At 39.2% G+C, this 21899-nt stretch overlaps 1 protein-coding gene and 1 non-coding gene across 18 annotated transcripts in view; one reads left to right on the forward strand and one right to left on the reverse strand.

Annotated features, from left to right (window-relative positions):
* Positions 1-21899, forward strand: part of HDAC9 (histone deacetylase 9) — a 1067281-nt gene that overhangs the window by 824676 nt on the left and 220706 nt on the right. For all 17 annotated transcript variants that reach the window (XR_011256609.1, XM_069587611.1, XM_069587612.1 and 14 more), the window contains one exon: positions 13500-13607. Coding sequence is in view for 16 of the 17 variants with exons in the window: in XM_069587611.1 (XP_069443712.1) it covers positions 13500-13607 (108 nt within the window). In the remaining variant the exon portion in view is untranslated. The remainder of the gene's footprint in view (positions 1-13499; positions 13608-21899) is intronic.
* On the reverse strand, positions 8471-8542 carry TRNAS-GGA (transfer RNA serine (anticodon GGA)). Its single transcript has one exon. It is a non-coding gene; the product is annotated as a tRNA-Ser (tRNA).

Below are 21899 nucleotides of genomic sequence, written 5' to 3' on the forward strand. Positions count from 1 at the left end.
CTCTCATAGCCATACATGACTGCTGGAAAAATCATACCTTTGACTAGATGGAACTTTGTTGGCAAAGTAATGTCTGTGTTTTTTAATATACTCTCTAGGTTCATCATAACTTTTCTTCCAAGGAGCAAGTGTATTTTAATTTCATGGCTGCAGTCACCATCTGTAGTGATTTTGGAGCCCCCAAAAACAAAGTCTCTCATTGTTTCCATTGTATCCCCATCTGTTTGCCATGAAATGATGGGATCGGATGCCATGATCTTAGTTTTCTGAATGTTGAGTTTTAAGCCAACTTCTTCACTCTCCTCTTTTACTTTCATCAAGAGGCTCTTTAGTTCTTCTTCACTTTCTGTCATAAGGGTGGTGTCATCTGCGTATTTGAGGTGATTGATATTTCTCCTGGTAATCTTGATTCCAGGAGAGTCAAGTTCTCTGTGCTTCATCCAGCCCAGCGTTTCTCATGATGTACTCTGCATATAAGTTAAATACGCAGGGTGACAATATACAGCCTTGACATACTCCTTTCCTGATTTGGAACCAGTGTTTTGTTCCATGTTGCTTCTTGACCTGCATACAGATTTCTAGGGAGGCAGATCAGGTGGTCTGGTATTCCCATCTCTTGAAGAATTTTCCACAGTTTGTGGTGATCCACACAGTCAAAGGCTTTGGCATAGTCAGTAAAGCAGAAGTAGATGTCTTTCTGGAACTCTCTTGGTTTTTTGATGATCCAACAGATGTTGGCAATTTGATCTCTGGTTTCTCTGCCTTTTCTAAAACCAGCTTGACCATCTGGAAGTTCATGGTTCACATACTGTTGAAGTCTGGCTTGGAGAATTTCGAGCATCACTTTGCTAGCATGGGAGATGAGTGCACTTGTGCAGTAGTTTGAACATCCTTGCCATTGCCTTTCTTTGATGCTGGAATGAAAACTGACCTTTTCCAGTCCTCTGGCCACTGCTGAGTTTTCCAATTTTGCTGGCATACTCAGTGCAGCACTTTCACAGCATCATCTTTTAGGATTTGAAATAGCTCAACTGGAATTCCATCACCTCCACTAGCTTTGTTCTTAGTGATACTTTCGAAGGCCACTTGTCTTCACATTCCAAGATGTCTGGCTCTAGGTGAGTGAATCCACCTTCGTGGTTATCTGGGTCATGAAGATCTTTTTTTGTATAGTTCTTCTGTGTATTCTTTTTACTTCTTAATGTCTTCTGCTTCTGTTAGGTCCATACCATTTCTGTCCTTTATTGAGCCCATCTTTGCATAAAATGTTCCCTTGGTATCTCCAATTTTCTTGAAGAGATCTCTAGTCTTTCCCATTCTATTGTTTTTTCTCTGTTTCTTTGCACTGATCACTGAGGAAGGCTTTCTTATCTCTCCTTGCTATTCTTTGGAACTCTGCATTCAAATGGGTGTATGAACAGTATGCTTTCACTAACATAGGATTGTAATCTGAGACCACCATGATTAGTTTTTTTAATTTTTCTTTAAGTTTTAGCACTATAGAATTCTGTTACTTTTGTGTTGTCCAATCATGATATAATGGTATTGTTACATAATCACAATAGTAAAAGATGCTTATCCGTTTTCACAATCAGTAGCCAGACAAAAAAGATAATTACAATTGCAAGACATAATGGGAACATGACTAACCTAACATGTAAAATAATTACATACAATTTAGGGGGTCAAACACAGTGTCGTGATGAGTGGAAGTGCATACATGCATATGTTTTCATGTGCCCGACCAGTCTATGTCTTTTGGTTGGTGCATTTAGTCCATTTACTTTAAGGTAATTCTTGATATGTAGGATCCAATTACCATTTTCTTAATTGTTCTGGATTTATTTTCTGTAGGTCTTTTCCTTCTCTTCTGTTTCCTGCCTAGAGAAGTTCCTTTAGCATTTGTTGTGAAGCTAGTTTGATGATGCTGAATTCTCTTCACTTTTACTTGTCTGGAAATTGTGTGATTTCTCCATCAGATCTGAAGGAGAGTCTTGTGCTGGGTAGAGTATTCTTGGTTGTAGTTTCTTCCCTTTCATCACTTTTAATATATCATGCCATTCCCTTCTGGCTTGTAGCATTTCTGTTGAAGAAATAAGCTGATAACCTGATGGGAGTTCCCTTGTATTTGTCATTCTTCCCTTCTTGCTTTTAATAGTTTATCTCTGGCCTTAATTTTTGTCAGTTTGATTACTATGTGTCTTGGTGTGTTCCTCCCTGGGTTTATCCTGCCTGGGACTCTCTATGCTTCCTGGACTTGGTTGACTGTTTCCTTTCCCATGCTAGGGAAATTTTCAGCCAGATTTCTTCAGATATTTTCTCAGGTCTCTTCTCTCTTTCTTCTCCTTCTGGGCCCCCTGTAATGCAAATGTTGGTGCGTTTAATGTCCCAGAGGTCTCTTAGGCTGTCTTCATTTCTTTTCATTCTTTTTTTCTGTATTCTGTTCTGCAGCAGTGATTTCCACCTTTCTGTCCTCCAGGTCATAGCCTCATTATTCTGCTGTTGATTCCTTTCAGTGTATTATTCATCTCTGTTTGTTCTTTAGTTCTTGTAGGTCTCTGGTAAACATTTCTTGCATGTTGCCCATTGTTTTTCCTGAGCTCCTGGATCATCTTCACTATCATTATTCTGAATTCTTTTTCTGGAAGGTTGCCTATCTCCATTTCATTTAGTTGTCTTTCTGGGGGTTTATCTTGTCCCTTCATCTGGGATGTAACTTCCTGCTTTTTCATCCTAATTAACTTTCTGTAATGTGGTTTTGTTCTGGCCTCTGTGGGACTGTGGTTCTTCTTGGTGCTTCTGTCTGCCCTCTGATGGAGGAGGCTAAGAGGCTTGTTTAATCTTCCTTATGAAAGGGACTAGTGGTGGGAAAAACTGGATCTTGCTCTGGTGGGCAAGGCCTTGCTCAGTAAAGCTTTACTCTAATTATCTGCTGTTGGGTGGGGTTGTGCTCCCACCCTGGTTGTTCAGCCTGAGGCGACCCAGCCTGGGGTCTACTGGACCTATGGTAGGGTTAATGGTGACCTCCAAGAGGGCTTACACCAAGGGGGCCTGGACTTCCCAAACAGCTGCTGCCAGTGCCCACATCCCTGTGGGGAGCCCCTGCCAACCCACACCTCCAACAGGAGACCCTCCAGCACTTGCAGGTAGTTTTAGTTCAGTCTCCTGTGGGATCACTGCTCCTTTCCTCTGAGTCTTGGTGCACTCAAGATTTTGTTTGTGCCCTCCAAGACCGGAGTCTCTTTTTTTGCTTATGCCCTGCAAGACTGTAAGTCTTGTAATCAAATCCTACTGGTCTTCAAGGTCAGATTCCCTGGGGATTCCTAGTCCCTTTGTCAGATCCCCAGGCTGGAAAGCCTGACTCGGGGCTCAGAACTTTCACAACAGTGGGAGAACTTCTTTTGTTTTATTATTCTTCAGTTTGTGGGTCACTCACACAGCATGTATGGAATTTGATTTTATTGTGACAGCTCCTCCTGCTGTCTCACTGCGGCTTCTTCTTTGTCTTGGGATGTAGAGTATCTCTTTTTGGTGCCTTCCAGCATCATCCTTCCTATGGTTAGGTCAACAGTTGCTGCTTTGCTGCTCTCACAGGAGAAGATGAGTACACATTCTTCTACTCTGCCATCCTGAACTGGAAGCACTTAGCTTTTAATATGTAAAAGAACTTGGAAAAAAAGCCTCTTTTGCCACAAAAATCTGAATTTTTCTATGTGTTTCTGCAAAATCTTACTTTGAGTGTCAGCTTCTTTGCGTTTCCTTTACATCAGTCCTAATCTCCCTTTGGGCTCATGTGCCGCCACCCCATAATAATGCGCATGTGCTTGTGTGTGTCTGTGTGTGTGTGTACAGATACTTCAGACAGGACAGTGAATGGGGGGCAGACCAAGGGGAAGTAGTGAATGTGGTACATGGAAAAAACAAAGATAAAAGCACATTGATTTTTTTCAAATTATGATACTTCTGGTTTTAAGAATTTGCCTTGCATCCCATAAGAATTTTAGCAAGATCATAATAACCAGCTAGTGTGGTCAGCAGGGTTGCTCTCTCCTCCACTGATATTGATTTCCCTTTTCCTGTGCTAATCTATTATAATTTACATAATTTACATATCCAGAGCCAACTCTATCCCACTTTGCTAATAGCTCTACCTTCAGCTTCCAAATCCTAGAGCATCTGTCTTCCTACAGTTCCTTCTCTGGTCTCTGCTTCTACTGTTATTGTATCACCATCTCTGCTCCTTTATCCTGTTGATGTATATCCACCTGAGGTGAATTTTTCTTGTTCTTTTCCTTCACTTTCCAGCCCCTCAGTATCCCATTCCATGCCAAGTGTCCCATTCCTTGTTAAGAACCACAAGCAATGGATGGAGTCAACCATCCTTTCTTACCTAGAGTTTTTCATACTGTCAGGAAGTCTTGTCCAGTTGATACCAGCTCTCTTATGAAGGGGACCTTCTTAACACAGTCACAAATATAGGGAATGGTTTTTGGCAATTTCTCCAACCAATAAGAGGGACATAGGGGAAAAAGAAATACTTTTTGCCCTTGAGAATGGCAGGAAGTGGATTTGGGCATCTCTTCTAATGACAGGGATTATAGTAGGGAGAATTCATGGGTTAAGTATCCTTTTTACCATTGCAAATTTTATTAAACTGTCATATGCCAAATACATATGGCTAGATTTGGGTAGCTAATTTTAGCAGCTGATGGCCCTGAACCACTGTTTGGAACACAGTGTCTTATAAATTGTCTTGTAAACAAACTTTTGGGATCTGTCCTTGCTAAGAACAGAATTGTGATCTCCCTAAGTTAATATGTTAAATCCCTAACCCCCAGTGTGATTGAATTTGATGGGCCTTTTAGAAGGCGAGTAAGGTTAAATGAGGTCATAAATGTGGGGTTCTAATTTAATAGGGTGGGTGGTCTTATAAGAAGAGGAAGAGAGTGATCTGTCTCTTTCTATGTGCACTCACTAAGGAAAGGCTATCTCAGGACATAGAGAGAAGGCCGCTGTCTGCAAGCTGGGAAGAGAAACCGGAAATTGGACTTGCTGGCACCACGATCTTGGATTTTTAGTCAACAGAACTATAAGAAATAAGTTTCTGTTGTTTAAGTCACCCAGTCTGTATATTCTGTTGTGGCAGCTCAAGCTAACACAAATCTGTTCATACATTCACAAATATAATGACTCATTTATGAATAGGTTATAGCTATAAAACTTACCATTATTATCACTAAATTATAAATTAAATGTACATAAAACATAGATTGAAGGAGTATTTAGAGAAATGTTTCAGTTCAGTTCAGTCACTCAGTCGTGTCTGACTCTGCGACCCCATGAATCGCAGCATGCTAGGCCTCCCTGTCCATCATGACCTCCTGGAGTTCATCCAAACTCATGTGCATCGAGTCGATGATGCCATCCAGCCATCTCATCTTCTGTCATCCCCTTCTCCTCCTGCCTTTAATCTTTCCCAGCCTCAGGGTCTTTTCCAAGGAGTCAGTTCACATCAGGTGACCAAAGTATTGGAGCTTCAGCATCAGTCCTCCCAATTAATATTTAGGACTGATTTCCTTTCAGATGGACTGGATGGATCACCTTGCAATCCAGGGATTCTCAAGAGTCTTCTCCAACACCACAGTTCAAAAGCATCAATTCTTCAGTGCTTAGCTTTCGTCCAAATTTCACATTCATACATGACTACTGGAAAACCATAGCTTTCTCAGCAAACTAATGTCTCTGCTTTTTATTTATTTATTTTTTTTTTGGTTTTTATTTTTATTTTATTTTATTTTATAGTTTTTTATTTTTTAAATTTTAAAATCTTTAATTCTTACATGCGTTCCCAAACATGAACCCCCCTCCCACCTCCCTCCCCATAACATCTCTTTGGGTCATCCCCATGCACCAGCCCCAAGCATGCTGTATCCTGCGTCAGACATAGACTGGCGATTCAATTCTTACATGATAGTATACATGTTAGAATGTCATTCTCCCAAATCATCCCACCCTCTCCCTCTATGCTGTCTAGGTTCGTCATAGCTTTTCTTCCAAGGCCCAAGTGTCTTTTAATTTCATGGCTGCAGTCACCATCTGTAGTGATTTTGGAGGCCCCCAAAATAAAGTCTGTCACTGTTTTAATTGTTTCCCCATCTATTTGCCATGAAGTGATGGGACCAGATGCCATGATCTTCATTTTTTGAATGCTGAGTTTTAAGCCAACTCTTTCACTCTCCTCTTTCACTTTCACCAAGAAGCTCTTTGTTCCTCTTCCCTTTCTGCCATAAGGGTGGTGTCATCTGCATATTTGAGGTGATTGATATTTCTCCTGGCAGTCTTGATGCCAGCTTTTCTTTCATCCAGCCTGGAATTTTGCATAACGTCCTCTATATATAAGGTAAAGTTCAGGCTGACAATATACAGCCTTGATGTACTCCTTTTGCAATTTGGAACCAGTCTGTTCCATGTCCAGTTGTGACTGTTGCTTCTTGACCTGAGTACAGACTTCTCAGAAGTCAGGTAAAGTGGTCTGGTATTCTCATCTGTTTAAGAATTTTCCAGTTTGTCATGATGCACACAGTCAAAGGCTTTGGCATAGTCAATAAAGCAGAAGTAAATGTTTTTCTGAAACTCTTGCTCTTTGGATGATCCAACAGATGTTGCCAATTTGATCTCTGGTTCCTCTGCCTTTTCTAAATCCAGCTTGAATGTCTAAAAACTCTTGGTTCATGTACTGTTAAAGCTTTGCTTAAGAATTTTGAGCATTACTTTGCTAGCATGTGAGATGAGTGTAATTGTGCAGTAATTTGAACATTCCTTGGCATTACCTTTCTTTGGGATTGGGATGAAAACTGACCTTTTCCAGTCCTGTGGGCCACTGCTGAGTTTTCCAATTTTGCTGTCATATGGAGTGCAGCACTTTCACAGCATCATCTTTTAGGATTTGAAATAGCTTAACTGGAATTCCATCACCTTTACTAGCTTTGTTCCCAGTGATGCTTCCTAGGACCCACTTGACTTTATATTACAGGATGTCTGGCTCTAGCTGAGTGAATCCACCATTGTGGTTATCTGGGTCATGAAGATCTTTTTTGTATAGTTTTCTGTATCCTTCCCTGGTGGCTCAGACGGTAAAGCGTCTGTCTACAATGTGAGAGACCTGGGTTCGATCCCTGGGTTGGGAAGATTCCCTGGAGAAGGAAATGGCAACCCACTCCAGTACTCTTGCCTTGAAAGTCCCATGGACGGAGGAGCTTGGTGCAGCCTACTATCCATGGGGTCGCAAAGAGTCAGGCACGACTGAGCGAATTTTTGTATTCTTGCCACCTCTTCTTAATGTCTTCTGCTTCTGTTAGGTCCATACCATTTCTCTCCTTTATTGTGCCCATCTTTGCATGAAATATTCCCTTGGTATCTCTAATTTTCTTGAAGAGATCTCTAGTCTTTCCCATTCTATTATTTTCCTCTGTTTCTTTACCTTGATCACTTAGGAAGGCTTTCTTATCTCTTCTTGCTATTCTTTGGAACTCTGCATTCAGATGGGTATCTCAGCTATTTGTAAGGCCTCCTCAGACAACCATTTTTTGTCTTTTTGCATTCCTTTTTCTTGGGGATGGTCTTGATCACTGCCTGCTGTACAATGTCACAAACCTCTGTCCATAGTTCTTCAGGCACTCTGTCTATCAGATTGAATCCTTTGAATATATTTGCCACTTCTACTGTGTAATCATAAGGGATTTGATTTAGGTCATACCTGCATGGTCTAGTGGTTTTCCCTACTTTTGTCGATTTAAGTCTAAATTTTGCAATAAGGAGTTCATGATCTGAGCCAGTGTCCGTTCCCATTCTTGCTTTTGTGGACTGTATGGAGCTTCACCATATCTGGATTGGTAGCGATTTATACATCAAAATTAATAGCACAGACACAGAGTGTTCGCTCTAGAGAAGAATCTTTTAGGGAGATAAAAATATATAGATAAGAAAGTGTATACAAGACAAAGTTATTTGTGCTTATCTAATGCTCCTTAGTACTATGGTGAAATAGACTTTGTTATATTTCACCAGATGTTTGAATATTTTTCTAATCAAGTTGAATATTTATAGCTGTTTGGAAGAAAATGTTCTACTATTGTTTATTAATAAAAAATCTTTCTTACACTTTCATAAAACTTAGAGTAATTTCCAAAAGCAAATAAAAGGATATAGGGAATTACATATGGCTCTGAGTCACCTGTTAAAGTCTTTGGGGATTTGTTTAACATTGGAGTATAGTTGATTTACAGTGTTGTGCTGGTTTCAGCTGTGCAGCAAAGTGGATCACCTATACATACAGATGTGAGAGTGAAGTCACTCAGTCGTGCCCGACTATGTGCGACCCCATGGACTGTAGCGCACCAGGCTCCTCCCTCCATGGGATTCTCCAAGCAAGAGTCCTGGAGTGGGTTGCCATTTCCTTCTCCAAGGGATCTTCCCAACCCAGGGATTGAACCTGGGTCTCCTGCATTCCAGGCAGATGCTTTAACCTCTGAGCCACTAGGGAAGCCCACATATAGATACATCCACTCTTTTTTAGATTCTTTTCCCATATGAGGCATTACAGAGTATTGAGTAGAGTTCCCTGTGAGGTACAGTAGGTCCTTACTAGTTATCTATGTATTTTACACATAGTGGCTATGCTATGCTAAGTTGCTTCAGTCGTGTCCGACTCTGTGCGACCCCAGAGATGGCAGCCCATTAGGCTCCTCTGTCCCTGGGATTCTCCAGGCAAGAATATTGGAGTGAGTTGCCACTTCCTTCTCCAATGCATGAAAGTGAAAAGTGAAAGTGAAGTCACTCAGTCGTGCCTGACTCTTAGCGACCCCATGGACTGCAGCCTACCAGGCTCCTCCATCCATGGGATTTTCCTGGCAAGAGTACTGGAGTGGGCTGCCATTGCCTTCTCCGTACACATAGTGGTGTATATATCAATACCAATCTCCCAATTTACCCCCACCACCCCTTCCCCCACAGTAACCATAGGTTTTTTTTTTTAATATATGTGAAACTGTATTTGTTTTGTAAATAAGCTCATTTGTACCAGTTTTTAGATTCCTATATATGCAATATCATATGATATTTATATTTTCTGAGTTATTTCACTCAGTATGACAGTCTCTAGGTCCATTCATATCCCTACAAATGGCATTATTTTGTTGTTTTTATGGCTGATAATATTCCATTGTGTGTTTCCCTGCTGGCTCAGTGGTAAAGAACCCACCTGCCAATGCAGGAGATGTGAGTTCAATCCTGGGTCCTGAAGATCCGTTGGAGAAGGAAATGGCAACCCACTCCAGTATTCTTGCCTGGAGAAATCCATGGAGAGAAGGAGGCTAGTTGGAGTCCATGGGGTTGTTGTATATGGGTACCACTTCTTTATCTATTCATCTGTGAGTGAATATTTAGGTTGCCTCCAAGGCTTGGCTGTTGTAAATAATGCTGCAGTGAACGTTGGGGTGCATATATCTTGTTGAATTAAGGTTTTCTCCAGGTATATGCCTAGGAGTGAGATTACTGGGTCATATCATAGTTCTATGTTTACCTTTTTAAGGACCCTCCATACTGTTCTCCTTAGTGGCTATATCATATTACATTCCATTCCAGCAGTCCAAGAGGGTGCCCTTTTCTCCACACCCTGTCCAGCATTTATTGTTTGTACATTTTTTTATAACGGCCATCTGACAGGTATGAGGGGGTATCTCACTGTCGTCTTGATTTGCATTTTTCTAATACTTAGTAATGTTGAGTGTCTTTTCATATACTCTTTGGCTCTCTGTATGTCTCTTCTTTGGAGAAATACCTATTTAGGTCTTCTATGCATTCGTTAATTGTTTTTTTTTTTAATTTTTATATCTATTAGATGCATAAGCTTTTTGTATGTTTTGGAGATTAATCCTTTCTCTGTCACTTCATTTGCAAATATTTTCTTCAAGTCTGAGGACTGTCCTTTTGTTTATAGTTTCCTTTGCTGTGCAAAAGCTTTTACTTTTAATTAGATCCTGTTTGTTTATTTTAATTTCATCACTGTAAAAGGTGGATCAAAAAAGATACATTGCAATTTATGTCAGAGATTGCTCTGGTTATGTTTTCCTCTGAAGGGTTTCATAATATCTGATCTCGCATTTAGGTCTTTAATCCATTTTGAGTTTATCTTTGTGTGTAGTGTTAGGGTATTATATCCTGCAACTTTACTTAATTCATTGATGAACTCTAATAGTTTTCTGGTGGCATCTTTAGGATTATCTTTATATAGTATCATCTCATCTGCAAGCAGTGAGAGTTTTACTTCTTTCCCAGTTTGGATTCCTTTTATCTCTTCTCCAGGTCATGGCTAGGCCTTCCAAAACTGTGTTGAATGATAGTGGTGATAGTGGGCATGCTGCTTGTGTTCCTGATCTTAGAGGAAATGCTTTAAGTTTTTCATCATTGAGAGTGATGTTTGCTATGGGCTTGTTGTATATGACTTCTATTATGTTGTGGTAGGTTCCCACTAAGCCTCCACTAAACTCTGGAGGTTTGTTTTTTTTTAACCAAAAATAAGTATTGAATTTTGTCAGAAGCTTTTTTTGCATGTATTGAGATAACTGTGGTTTTTATTTTTCAGTTTGTTAATATGGTGTATCACACTGATTGAATTGTGAATATTGAAGAATCCTTGTATCCCTGGGATAAATCACACTTGATTGTGTTATATAATCCTTTTAATGTGTTTTTAGATTCAGTTTGCTAGTATTTTATTGACGATTTTTACATCTGTGTTCATCAGTGATATTGGCTTTTAGTTTTCTTTTCCCTTTTTTTTTTTTTTTTGCGTGTGATGTCTTTGTGTGGTTTTGGTATCCAGGTGATAGTGGCCTTGTAGAATGGCTTGGGAGTATTCCTTCCTCTGCAGTTTTCAGAAGAGTTTCAGAAGGATAGATGTTAAGTATTTGATAGAATTCACCTGTGAAGCCATCTGGTCCTGGATTTTTGTTTGTTGGAAGTTTTTAGATCACAGTTTCCATTTTAGTAGTTGTGATTCACTTTTTCCTTTTTTAAAATATTTCTTCCTGTTTCTGTCTTCTTCTAAGAATTTGTCCGTTTTTTCTAGGTTGTCCATTTTGTAAGTGGTTAGTTGCTTGTAGTAGCCTCTTATTTGTGGTGAGTGTCAGTTTAACTTCTTTTTCATTTCTAATTTGATTGATTTGAATCTTCCTACTTTTCTTCTTGATTCTGGGTAAAAATTTATCAATTTTGTTTGTCTTCTCAAAGAACCAGCTTCTAGTTTTCTTTGGGGATTTATTAATTTATGTTTTCTTGCCTTCCCAGTAATTTTAAATCTGAGTAATGATGACTGTCTATGTCACCTATAGCTATGTAATGGTTAAAAGTTGGTTTAAAAGTATCCAACACAATGTGAATATTGGTTTTTATTTTTTGGCTTAAGCAACCATTTTCCTCAAGGCTATATCTTCATGAAGCTCAAATAACTACTTATAGTGGTTTAATAAAAGAAGTAAATAAATAAAGCTCTCAGTCAGTTTAGCTGGTAAATGATTAGGTTGCAGGGTTCATTTGGTGGCTCCTCTACTTTTCAGTTGATAGTGTTGAGATGATGGTGCTGACTATGACATGGGTTGAACATTCTTAAGAAAACAAGTTTTATTTAAGGAGTAAGGTAGAAAGGCATGTGTTTTCTGGCTTAGAATTCTCTAAGGGTTCTCAGATCTGCTGAGTAGCCGCTCTAAGCCATAGTGTCTTAGGCCTCAACTATGTGATATTTATTTAAAAAAAAATGAGTTTAACAGCAGCCAAAATAGTCATATCACTTATTCATTTAATCCCTTCCATCGTCATATTCAGATGGCAATTTAAAAATCTGCTGTTTCACTGGTAAGTGAGTCACAGAACAGAGATGCTAATTAATTGGTGGCCTATGTCATTCACCTTTTAGTGGTGAAGTTGTAATTTCATCTGGACAGTTTGATTCCAGAATCTTCTTTCTTTACCACTTTGCTGTTCTTGAGAGGATCTCAATAGTCTATTTATTTATTGTTCTAATATATATATGCTCATTGTTCCTGATAGAATTTAAATTGTTAAGGTTTTCATGAGGAAAAGCATGTGAAAATGCTTAGGAAACTTAGTGCATTGTGAATGTGTGTTATCCTTTATTGTGTTTGCTCCCTGTCATTAGGCCTCTTTAATTTAGCTCTTCTTAAAAAAAAAAAATTGTTATTTTGTGTCAAATTTCCTTCTTTGAACCATTTAAGAAGTCTTGATATTTGCACAGTCACAATTTTTTTTGCATTTCTAAGAGCTCCCGGTGTGTTAAAATTAAGACTTCTACCATCCGATATTATTTTTAATGTTATAAAATATTATATACATGGCTTCCTTGGTGGCTCATTCAGTGAAGTATCTGCCTGCAGTGCAGGAGACCCAGCTTTGATCCCTGGGTCGGGAAGATCCCTTGGAGAAGGACTTGGCAACCCACTCCAGTATTCTTGCCTGGAGAATCCCATGGGCAGAGAAGCCTGGCAGGCTACAGTCCATGGGGTCACAAGAGTCAGGTACAACTTAGTGACGAAGTCACTACCATTATGTACATAAAAATATGTAACATAAACCACTATATTGCACTTTTCTTGTGCTTTTTGTATAAATTCTCTTAATGAATGCACAAAAAGGAGTAAATAGCATTTTATAAAAGTAAATCCAAAATACTGCTTCATGCTTTATTTTGATAATAATGTTCTCTAGCAACGGAGCAACCATATATTTTAATGACCTGTTTAATTTTAATAATACCAGTTTGCACTATGACTAACTGCCAAACTGTACTGTCAGAAATTTGAAGCTTCTGCTTTGGAAGTCAAAGCACTCCATGCAGTTGAGTGTTGTGAATCTTGTAAGTGTGAGGACCACACACTCCTTCCGTTTAGTTGGAGAACCTGAACTGTGGTCGCTACTTCCTACTCACTGACGGCTACTGCTGCCTGCCTAATAATTGTTTTTGGCTCCCTGTAAACCTGCAGCCAGGAAGGTATTTGAATTTTCCCCCTCTAGCACTTGCAAATCCGATTTTTATGTATAGCTAAGTGCTCTTAGCTTTTACTCTATCTACTACTGGGGCCTGGTTTCTAGCAAGCCTGTAACTACGCCAGATCCGGCCTATGTAATACCGTTTGTAATGAGAAATCTAAACAAGGAATGGCAGTGAGGCATGGCAGGAATGTGTTTCCATTGGAGAAGTCAGTGTAGAGAAAAAGTATAAGCAAAGCCGTGTCCAGAAGGCCCATTCAGCTGGCCAAGACGGAAGACTGATGTTATTGTACATAGGCTGTTCCTGTGCCAGCCCTTCCTCACGAATCTGCTTGCTCTCTCTCTCCCCTCTCCTGAACTCCCCTCCTCCCCCTCTTGCCTCTACTCCTTCTCCTCCTCTCCCTCTCTTCCGAGGGCTCTGCTGACTGTTTGCTCAGGTGGACAGTGACACCATTTGGAATGAGCTGCACTCGTCCGGCGCTGCACGCATGGCTGTTGGCTGTGTCATCGAGCTGGCTTCCAGAGTGGCCTCCGGAGAGCTGAAGGTGAGGTCTGGGTTGCATTAAGTGTGGGAAATCCAGGGAAGACGCTGAAACAGAGATGTTGTTGTTTGGGAATTGTGGGGAGTGTGGTGCGGTCATAAAAGGCAAGGGGCGGAGGGAAGGGGCAGAGGGATGGCCACTGAGGTGTGATAATAACTGGTCTGTAGGTAGCTGGTAGCTGATCCGGCTCTCAGGGCCTTCCTCTCCTTGGGGGCACTCTGTGGTTAGGGCACTCTGGTGTATTTTTAAGAACACAGAAATGGTAAGTAAAGCTATGGTCCAGGTCAGAAACACCCAGTCTATACATTTCTGTCAAGCCCTCCTGGGATTTTCTTTTGAAGCAACATAAAAGAAAAATCTGATTACTGAGTACTGTGTATAAGCTCAGAATACCACCCAGAGAGAAGAGTGGTGGGGGCAGGGAGAAAGGTAAATATCAGAGGGGAAGGATTGAGAGGAAGAAGGAAATTGTTGATTAAAAGGGTAATGATCCAGAGTGTGTTTTGCCATGAAAGAACTTCAAAAATGAACTACGCTTTATTGTTCTTTTCTTTTTACGGTCTCTTCTTTTCTCCATCATGTGAAAAGAACAATGTCCAAACCCCAGCGTTTCCCAGTCTAAACAATTTATAAAAGCCAGAGACCTGACAGACGTTGACCTTTTATTTGATATTTTAACAGTGCTATTTAAAGGTATGCCATGTGCGTCTCGAACGCAGTTGCCCCAATAAACTTTGTTGGTGCTAACATAGCTTTTTAATGCACTAGTTCACACACTTCATAATGAAATCTGGCCGGTGATGGATTTGGTGTTTTTAGCGATTGTGGGGCTTAAGGGAAATATATTGTAACCAACAATACTGGCACTATGAGTTTTGTTAATCTAAAATAAAATCTAATTAGGATTATTTTTCTTTATGCCTAATGGATTTTTATTCAATTACACCTGACTGTTTCAGTAGTGATTAAAAATACAGGGTAGGAATGTGCACTTTTCCGTGAATTGTCCGTCCCAGAAGTCTTTGTTCTAGCTCTTTAAGTCAGAACCTTCAGAAATAGCATTTTGATAAGAGAGTCTATAGTAAATATGTGTGTGTGTGTGTGTGTGTGTGTGTGTGTATACACACATTCATGTATATATGTCTCATGTTAAGTTGACATGACTTGATCAGCTTTAGGACATTAGTTACTCATCTCAGGAGATCTATGAGGCCATTAATGTGGTGCTTAGTAGTCACTCTTTCTCTTTGATAAGGAGCTGTTGAAAAGAAGGAAGGAATCAGCCTTATGGAGAAGTTTTGGCTCTCTCCCAGTAGCACTTGAGAAATAATTCTTCCTGTTTGAGTTATGTTACTTGTAGCTCTAAAATAAATTGACATTTTAAAAGAAATCTTTAAGAGTCTTATTTTCAAAAGAATTCAGATCACAGGAATATATTGTCTGGCCACAGTATTACAGTTTTTAAAAGATTATGCTGGTACAGACCCACTTGATAACAAAAAAAAATTATTAAGGTAGCATTTCACAGTTTCTAATTGTTTTTGATTTTGTTGAACTTTAATCAGTAAATCAGAAACCTTCCCAAGTAGAGTACCTACATAGTACACTCAAAAAATCATCATTGTTATTAACCACATAGAGTGCTGAATTGCCAAATGTCTGTATGAGGCGTGTTGAACAAAAACCTAATTCTGTTTTTTAGGAGATAGTCATTTAACCTATCAGTTACAAACAAAGTGTCAACAATATATAGTATGGACATGCTGACCACCAGCTGTACTAACTAACATTGGTTGTTTATGTTAAGAACAAGGATTCAAACAAATACTTTTTCTTCCCTTGGTTGAGAAATCAGCAGGAATGGTTAAAAAAGGAAAGAGAATAATAGAGAAAGAGAGCCAGCATAAAAATCAAGGAACATTGATCCAGGCTCTGCCACTTAAATGCTGTGTCACTTGTAGCAAATCACATAATTACTCTGGACCTCAGTTTCCTGTTCTGCAAAATCAGCAGGGTAGAACTGATAATGCTGAAGGCTGTACATGGTCTTGACGTTCTGATCTACTTGCAGACGAAAAGTGGATCTGATTCTCAATTATATGCACTGTGACATACAAAGAGTAAATATTCCAAAACTAATTTCAGCTTACTTTGGGAAATATTGTAGGCCTTCTAGCTGGTTTCTTTTTCTGATTGTTAGGCCCAAAGTGAAAGTCCAAGACAGCAGTACCGTAACACACACACTAGTGCTGACAGACTAAGAGGATGAATCCTTTTGTTGCTAATAATTTGGAGAGGCCTATGGAAATGCCACTGTAGACGGCCAAGAACTGTGGTAGATAGCTGTGTTCGGGGACTCCATTTAACCAACAGTGTTCCCTCAGTGTATGCTAAGTTGCTTCAGCTGTGTCTGACTTTGTGCGACCTTGTGGGCTGTAGCCTACCAGGTTCCTCTGTCCGTGGCATTTTCCAGGCAAGAATACTGGAGTGGGTTGCCATTTCCGTCTCCAGGGGATCTTCCCAACCCAGGTATCGAACCTGCATCTCTTAATGTCCCCTGCATTTGAAGGTGGGTTCTTTACCACTAGCACCACCTGGGAAGTCCTCAGTGTCTACCTGTTTCAGATTGAGTGTAACTAGGCAAGTACACCTGCTGGCCAGGAGCATTAACACTCATGACTGTGGGGTCACTTCATTCAGATCTAGAAGGAAAACAGAGACTCTTATCTGAGGACCCTGGTAAGTTATCCTTTGATAAGAGATGTGAAAAAAGAAACACTTTAGTTTTTTTCATTTTCTGCATCTACATTCAGTTCTCATATGTTCTACCCCATCCTCCCAGTATATCTGTAACTTAAGGAAACCACATTGGCATAAAGACTGTGTTTTGTGAAGACTGCACTCATTTTGCTTGGAAATTAGAAAAGAATTAAGAACTCTGGGCTTCCCTAATAGCTCAGGTGGTAAAGAATCGCCTGCAATGCAGGAGACCCTGGTTCGATTCCTGGGTTGGGAAAATCGCCTGGAGAAGGGAAAGGCTACCCACTCCAGTATTCTGGCCTGGAGAATTCCATGGGCTGTCTAGTCCATGGGGTTACAAAGAGTAGAACACGACTGAGTGACTTTCACTTTACGAGCTCTGTTTCAAATAGGGTGGGCTGGATGGGGTGCTGAACTGAGAATTCGGAGACAGCTGGAGGGAGGTCTCCAGACTTGTAAGGGACAGGGACCTAGGAGATACGAAGTGCACCCAGAGAAGGAAAACGCCAAAAACAGATTTTGTTACCTGGCATTTCTGCTTCATGTTAAGCTTGATCATGATTGCTGTCCTACAGAGTCTGTCTTATCTTCGTCTAGGGCTAGTGATGGGTTAAAAGAATTAGAAATATAATCCAGGCACCAGGAGTGGGTCTCATGTGGATGCTTAAACTGATCACGTGCAGCAAACTGCCGCAGTAAATGTGTATATTCTTGGCACAGCATGGGCAGACTCAGTGGAGTTTAGTGGAAGTTACGGGGACTTTCAAATTTTCCAGGTTTTTAATAGGATATGGAAAAAAAAACACACAAGAATAAATTTTTCAAGTTTACAAATAAATTGACTATTTCTCAGATTCTGAAACTGATGAACATAAATATTCTGAAATGCTAAAATATTTGTTGTATTAGAAAGTATAATTGGAAGAATAGTTATCTCAAAATGGTTTTATTGTTCTAAAGATCATTTAAGGAGGTATGTCTAAAAATAGAAATATCTCTAAAAGATTATTTTTTTCAAATTACAAATAGTTCAATACTTGATTCAAAAGTGGTGTCAAATATGTTGTATACCTTAAAATATACAATTTTTAAAATCAGTTATGCTTCAATATAGGTTGAAAAAAATGATTCAACCCATATCAAGGTTTGCTATAAGAATTCCCTTTAATGATATTTTGGCAATGCTACAATTTCATCATAAGAAAGGAAAAATTGCCTTAGTTGTCTCTAAGTTTTTGTCAAGAAAATTCCCACCTGATTATCCAAATAGTGGATGGATTTCTTTAATAGTTTGAATGAATATTATGATATCATATTGCTAATCATTCCTGCCATTTGTTGCCTATCTACTATAGACTCAGCAGTTTACATGTAATTTGCCATTATTCTCAAAATGACCACCACAAGTGGATACCACCAGTAGGATACAAACTCAGACACATCAAGTAACTTTTAAAGATACTGCACACGGTTAATAAATGGCACAGCTTATAATTCTCACAGTCCTCTCTTATCTCTCAACTACTTTATAAGGCATTTCTTGTTGAGGTAGCACAAATATAAAGGAAAAAAAGGAGTTAAATCTGTCTTTTTCATATAGTCTAGTAAAATCAAATAGTCTAGATTCTCTCCTTTTTATTACTATGTAACATTTCAAACATATCAAAAGATAAGAATTCACATTAATAACTTACAAAGCATAATAATATGGTTGGATGTGAGCTCTTTATCCAACTAAAGAAATAGTACTTCTGACACTATTGAAGTTCTCTCAGTACTTATCTCATTCCTATCTTTTGACCCAAGAGTAATCATTATTAATTTATTGTATTTTTTAAATAGCATTAACTATATGTTGTAGATCTTTATAAAAATGGAATCTTACGAGTGTTATTACTCAAATTCTCTCCCTCAACTTAAAATGTTTGAAGATTTATGTATATGGATTATGTAGCCATGATTTATTTGTTTTCCCTCTATATCATAATTTGTTTATTGATTATTGGACAGTTTACTTATTTCTAGGTTTGTGCTCCTTTGATCAGTGCTACTTTGAACACTTGAACTATGATATAACTAGCAGTAAAATGGTAGGCTCCTAGGATGGAAACATAATCCGTTTCAGTAAGTAATGCAAAGTAGAATTCCAAAGTCATTTTGCTCAATGACATCAGCAAAAATGGCAGTTTAAACATCTGAATTTTTTTCTCTCCATAAAATCAGTGGCTAAACTGGCAAAATTTATCAGGATGAGTTTTTTAAAAACCTGGGAAATTAACCAAAAGCTTGTAACAACTCAGAAAACATGTATTCCAAACAAAACTGGCTAAACCTTCAGGAGAACAGTGAGCTTTTGTGGTATTTTAATTCATCCTATTCACATCTAAGCCTTTTGAGTTTCCCAGTAGCCTTGGCACTCTCCAGACAGGGCAAAATGGGACTGGAGTTTCTTCAAAGGCTCATTCCCAGAGAATTTTCACTATTTGACCTGCATGGTGCTTCAATACAAGTCTTTACTTGCAAAGTTGTCTTAATTTTGACTGGACTTAGAGTGAAAAGCCGTTTTCTCAAAAGACCCTGATGCTGGGAAATATTGAGGGCAGGAGGAGAAGGGGACAACAGAGGATGAGATGATTGGATGGCATCACCGACTCGATGGACATGAGTTTGGGTAGACTCCGGGAGGCCTGGCGTGCTGCAGTTTATGGGGTCACAAAGAGTCGGACATGACTGAGCGACTGAACTGAACAGAAGCATCTTTTGAAAAAAATTAAAGGTGATTGATTAACTTCATGGCTGCCAGAAGTAGTGGACAACAGTAGAGAAAAGAATAAACTAACCTAGTGATTCCAGGAAAAACTGGGGACTGAGATGTGCATATGGGCCATGAGAAGGCCCTTTGGATTCCTGGGTATCTAGAAGGTCACACGCGTGGTAGGGTTGTGTGCATCCTCAGGGCTGTGTTGACACTCAGGAAATACCTGAAAGGCCCTAAGCTGTCATCTCACACTGTGAGGCTGTGCTCAGACAGGGAGTGAAGGCCAAAGTGGAGCTGTCAGTATTGAAAGTGCATCCGACACAATGTTCAGGGCCCCGTGTAGACGCTGAAGACTGTTGGTTTAGGCAGTTAGGAAATCTTTGTGCAGTCATTTAACTGACCAGCTGCTAAATTAACCAAGCAGAGAGTTCAGTGCCACACTCAACGTAGTATACAGTCTTCACAGAATTAGTTCAGAAGAAGCAGTAAGTGAACAAAACAAGGATGACTAAGGAGCAGTGAAAGTCTGATTTCCAGAATGGCCTTGTTATATTGCTTAAAATGCCCAGTTTGCAGCATAAAATTACGAGACATGCAAGGAAACATAAATTCACATGAAGAAATAACGAGTAAAAGAAACTACATAAATAATATGATAGTATAATTGTATTTTTGCAACTTTATTCTCAGATTTAAAAGACAATTGCATTGAAAAGAACCATAAATCATGTATAAAGATATAGTTTGTGTAACAGCAGTAGCATGAAGGAGTGCTCTGGGAATGGAGCTATATAACAGCAAAACAAAGCTTTTGGTTACTATTGAAATGTGGTTTCTATCTGACCTAGAGTGTTAAAAGTTAAGATGCTAATTATAATCCACTGGGCAACAGGCAAGAAAATAACCCAAAATACATTAAAAGAAATGACAGGAAAATTAAAGTGGTACACTAGAGAATATCTGTTTAATGAAGACAGTGTAATACAGGAGTTGAGAAACAAAATAAGGTGACATATAGACAACGAATACCTAAGTCATTGTGCCAATTTAAAAGCAACACACAAGAATTTCCAGGGCTCTCCCATATGTCTATATTTGGCATTTTCAGATTTTTAAATGTTTTCAGATCTTACATGAGAAGATGCTGAATATTACAAATCTTCAGGAAAATGCAAATTAAAACCACAATGAGATGTCACCTCAGAACTGTCAGAATGGCAACAAATAATGTCGGTGAGGATATGGAGAAACAGGAACCCTTGTATACTATTGTGTACAGTTTACATTGTACAATGTAAATTGGTACATTCACATGGAAAACAGTATGAAGGTTTCTCAAAAGAATTGAAAATAGAACTACCATAGAATCCAGAAATTCTATTCCTGGGTATATTTCGAAAATCAAAACACTAAATTCAAAAGATACATGGACCCCTATATTCATAGCAACATTGTTGACAATAGCCAAGATACAGAGATAATCTAAGTGTCCAACCTAGTTATGACCAACCTAGATAGCATATTCAAAAGCAGAGACATTACTTTGCTGACTAAGGTCCGTCTAGTCAAGGCTATGGTTTTTCCTGTGGTCACGTATGGATGTGAGAGTTGGACTGTGAAGAAGGCTGAGCGCCGAAGAATTGATGCTTTTGAACTGTGGTGTTGGAGAAGACTCTTGAGAGTCTCTTGGACTGCAAGGAGATCCGACCAATCCATTCTGAAGAAGATCAGCCCTGGGATTTCTTTGGAGGGAATGATGCTGAAGCTGAAACTCCAGTACTTTGGCCACCTCATGCGAAGAGTTGACTCATTGGAAAAGACTCTGACGCTTGGGAGGGATTGGGGGCAGGAGGAGAAGGGGACGACAGAGGATGAGATGGCTGGATGGCATCACTGACTCTATGGATGTGAGTCTGAGTGAACTCGGGGAGTTGGTGATGGACAGGGAGGCCTGGCGTGCTTCGATTCATGGGGTCTCAAAGAGTTGGACACGACTGACTGAACTGACTGAACTGAAGTGTCCATCAACAGATGAATGGATAAAGATGTGGTATATATACACAATGGAATATTCAGTTCAGTTCAGTTCAGTCACTCAGTCGTGTCCAACTCTTTGCGACCCCATGAGTTGCAGCACGCCAGGCCTCCCTGTCCATCACCAACTCCCCGAGTTCACTCAGACTCACGTCCATCAAGTCAGTGATGACTCAGCTGTAAAAAGGAATGAAAATTTTCTGTTTGCAACAGCATGGATTGGCCTGGAGGGTATCATGCTGAGCAAAGTAAGTCAGAGAAGATAAATGCTGTATATTTTCATTTATATGTGAAATCTAAAAAAATAAACAAGTAAATATAACTAAACAGAAATGGTCTCACAGATACAGAAAATAAACAAGTAGATACCATTGGGGACAGAAATGAGATAGGGGAACGAGGTTAAGAGGTATAAAATCTTTGGTATAAAATATAAAGTACAGCATAGGGCTTATAGCCATTAATTTATGATAACATTAAAGAGAATATCTATAAAATATTGAACCACTGTGTTATATACCTGAAATTGATAAAATATTGTGAATCAAATATACTTCAAAAATAAAGTATTTTAAATATTTTATATAATTATAAATTCAAAATACATTATTAATATAATTCAGATAAATAATAAGTATTTTGAGATAAATATTTGCCAATCTTGTGGCTATAAAATGTCACCTTATAATGAAGCTCTGTTATTAGATATGGCCAATATAAAATTGTTATATCCTTCTTAAACC

This window comes from Ovis canadensis, chromosome 4 (genome assembly GCF_042477335.2).
Source record: "Ovis canadensis isolate MfBH-ARS-UI-01 breed Bighorn chromosome 4, ARS-UI_OviCan_v2, whole genome shotgun sequence".
Taxonomy (NCBI): Eukaryota; Metazoa; Chordata; class Mammalia; order Artiodactyla; family Bovidae; genus Ovis; species Ovis canadensis.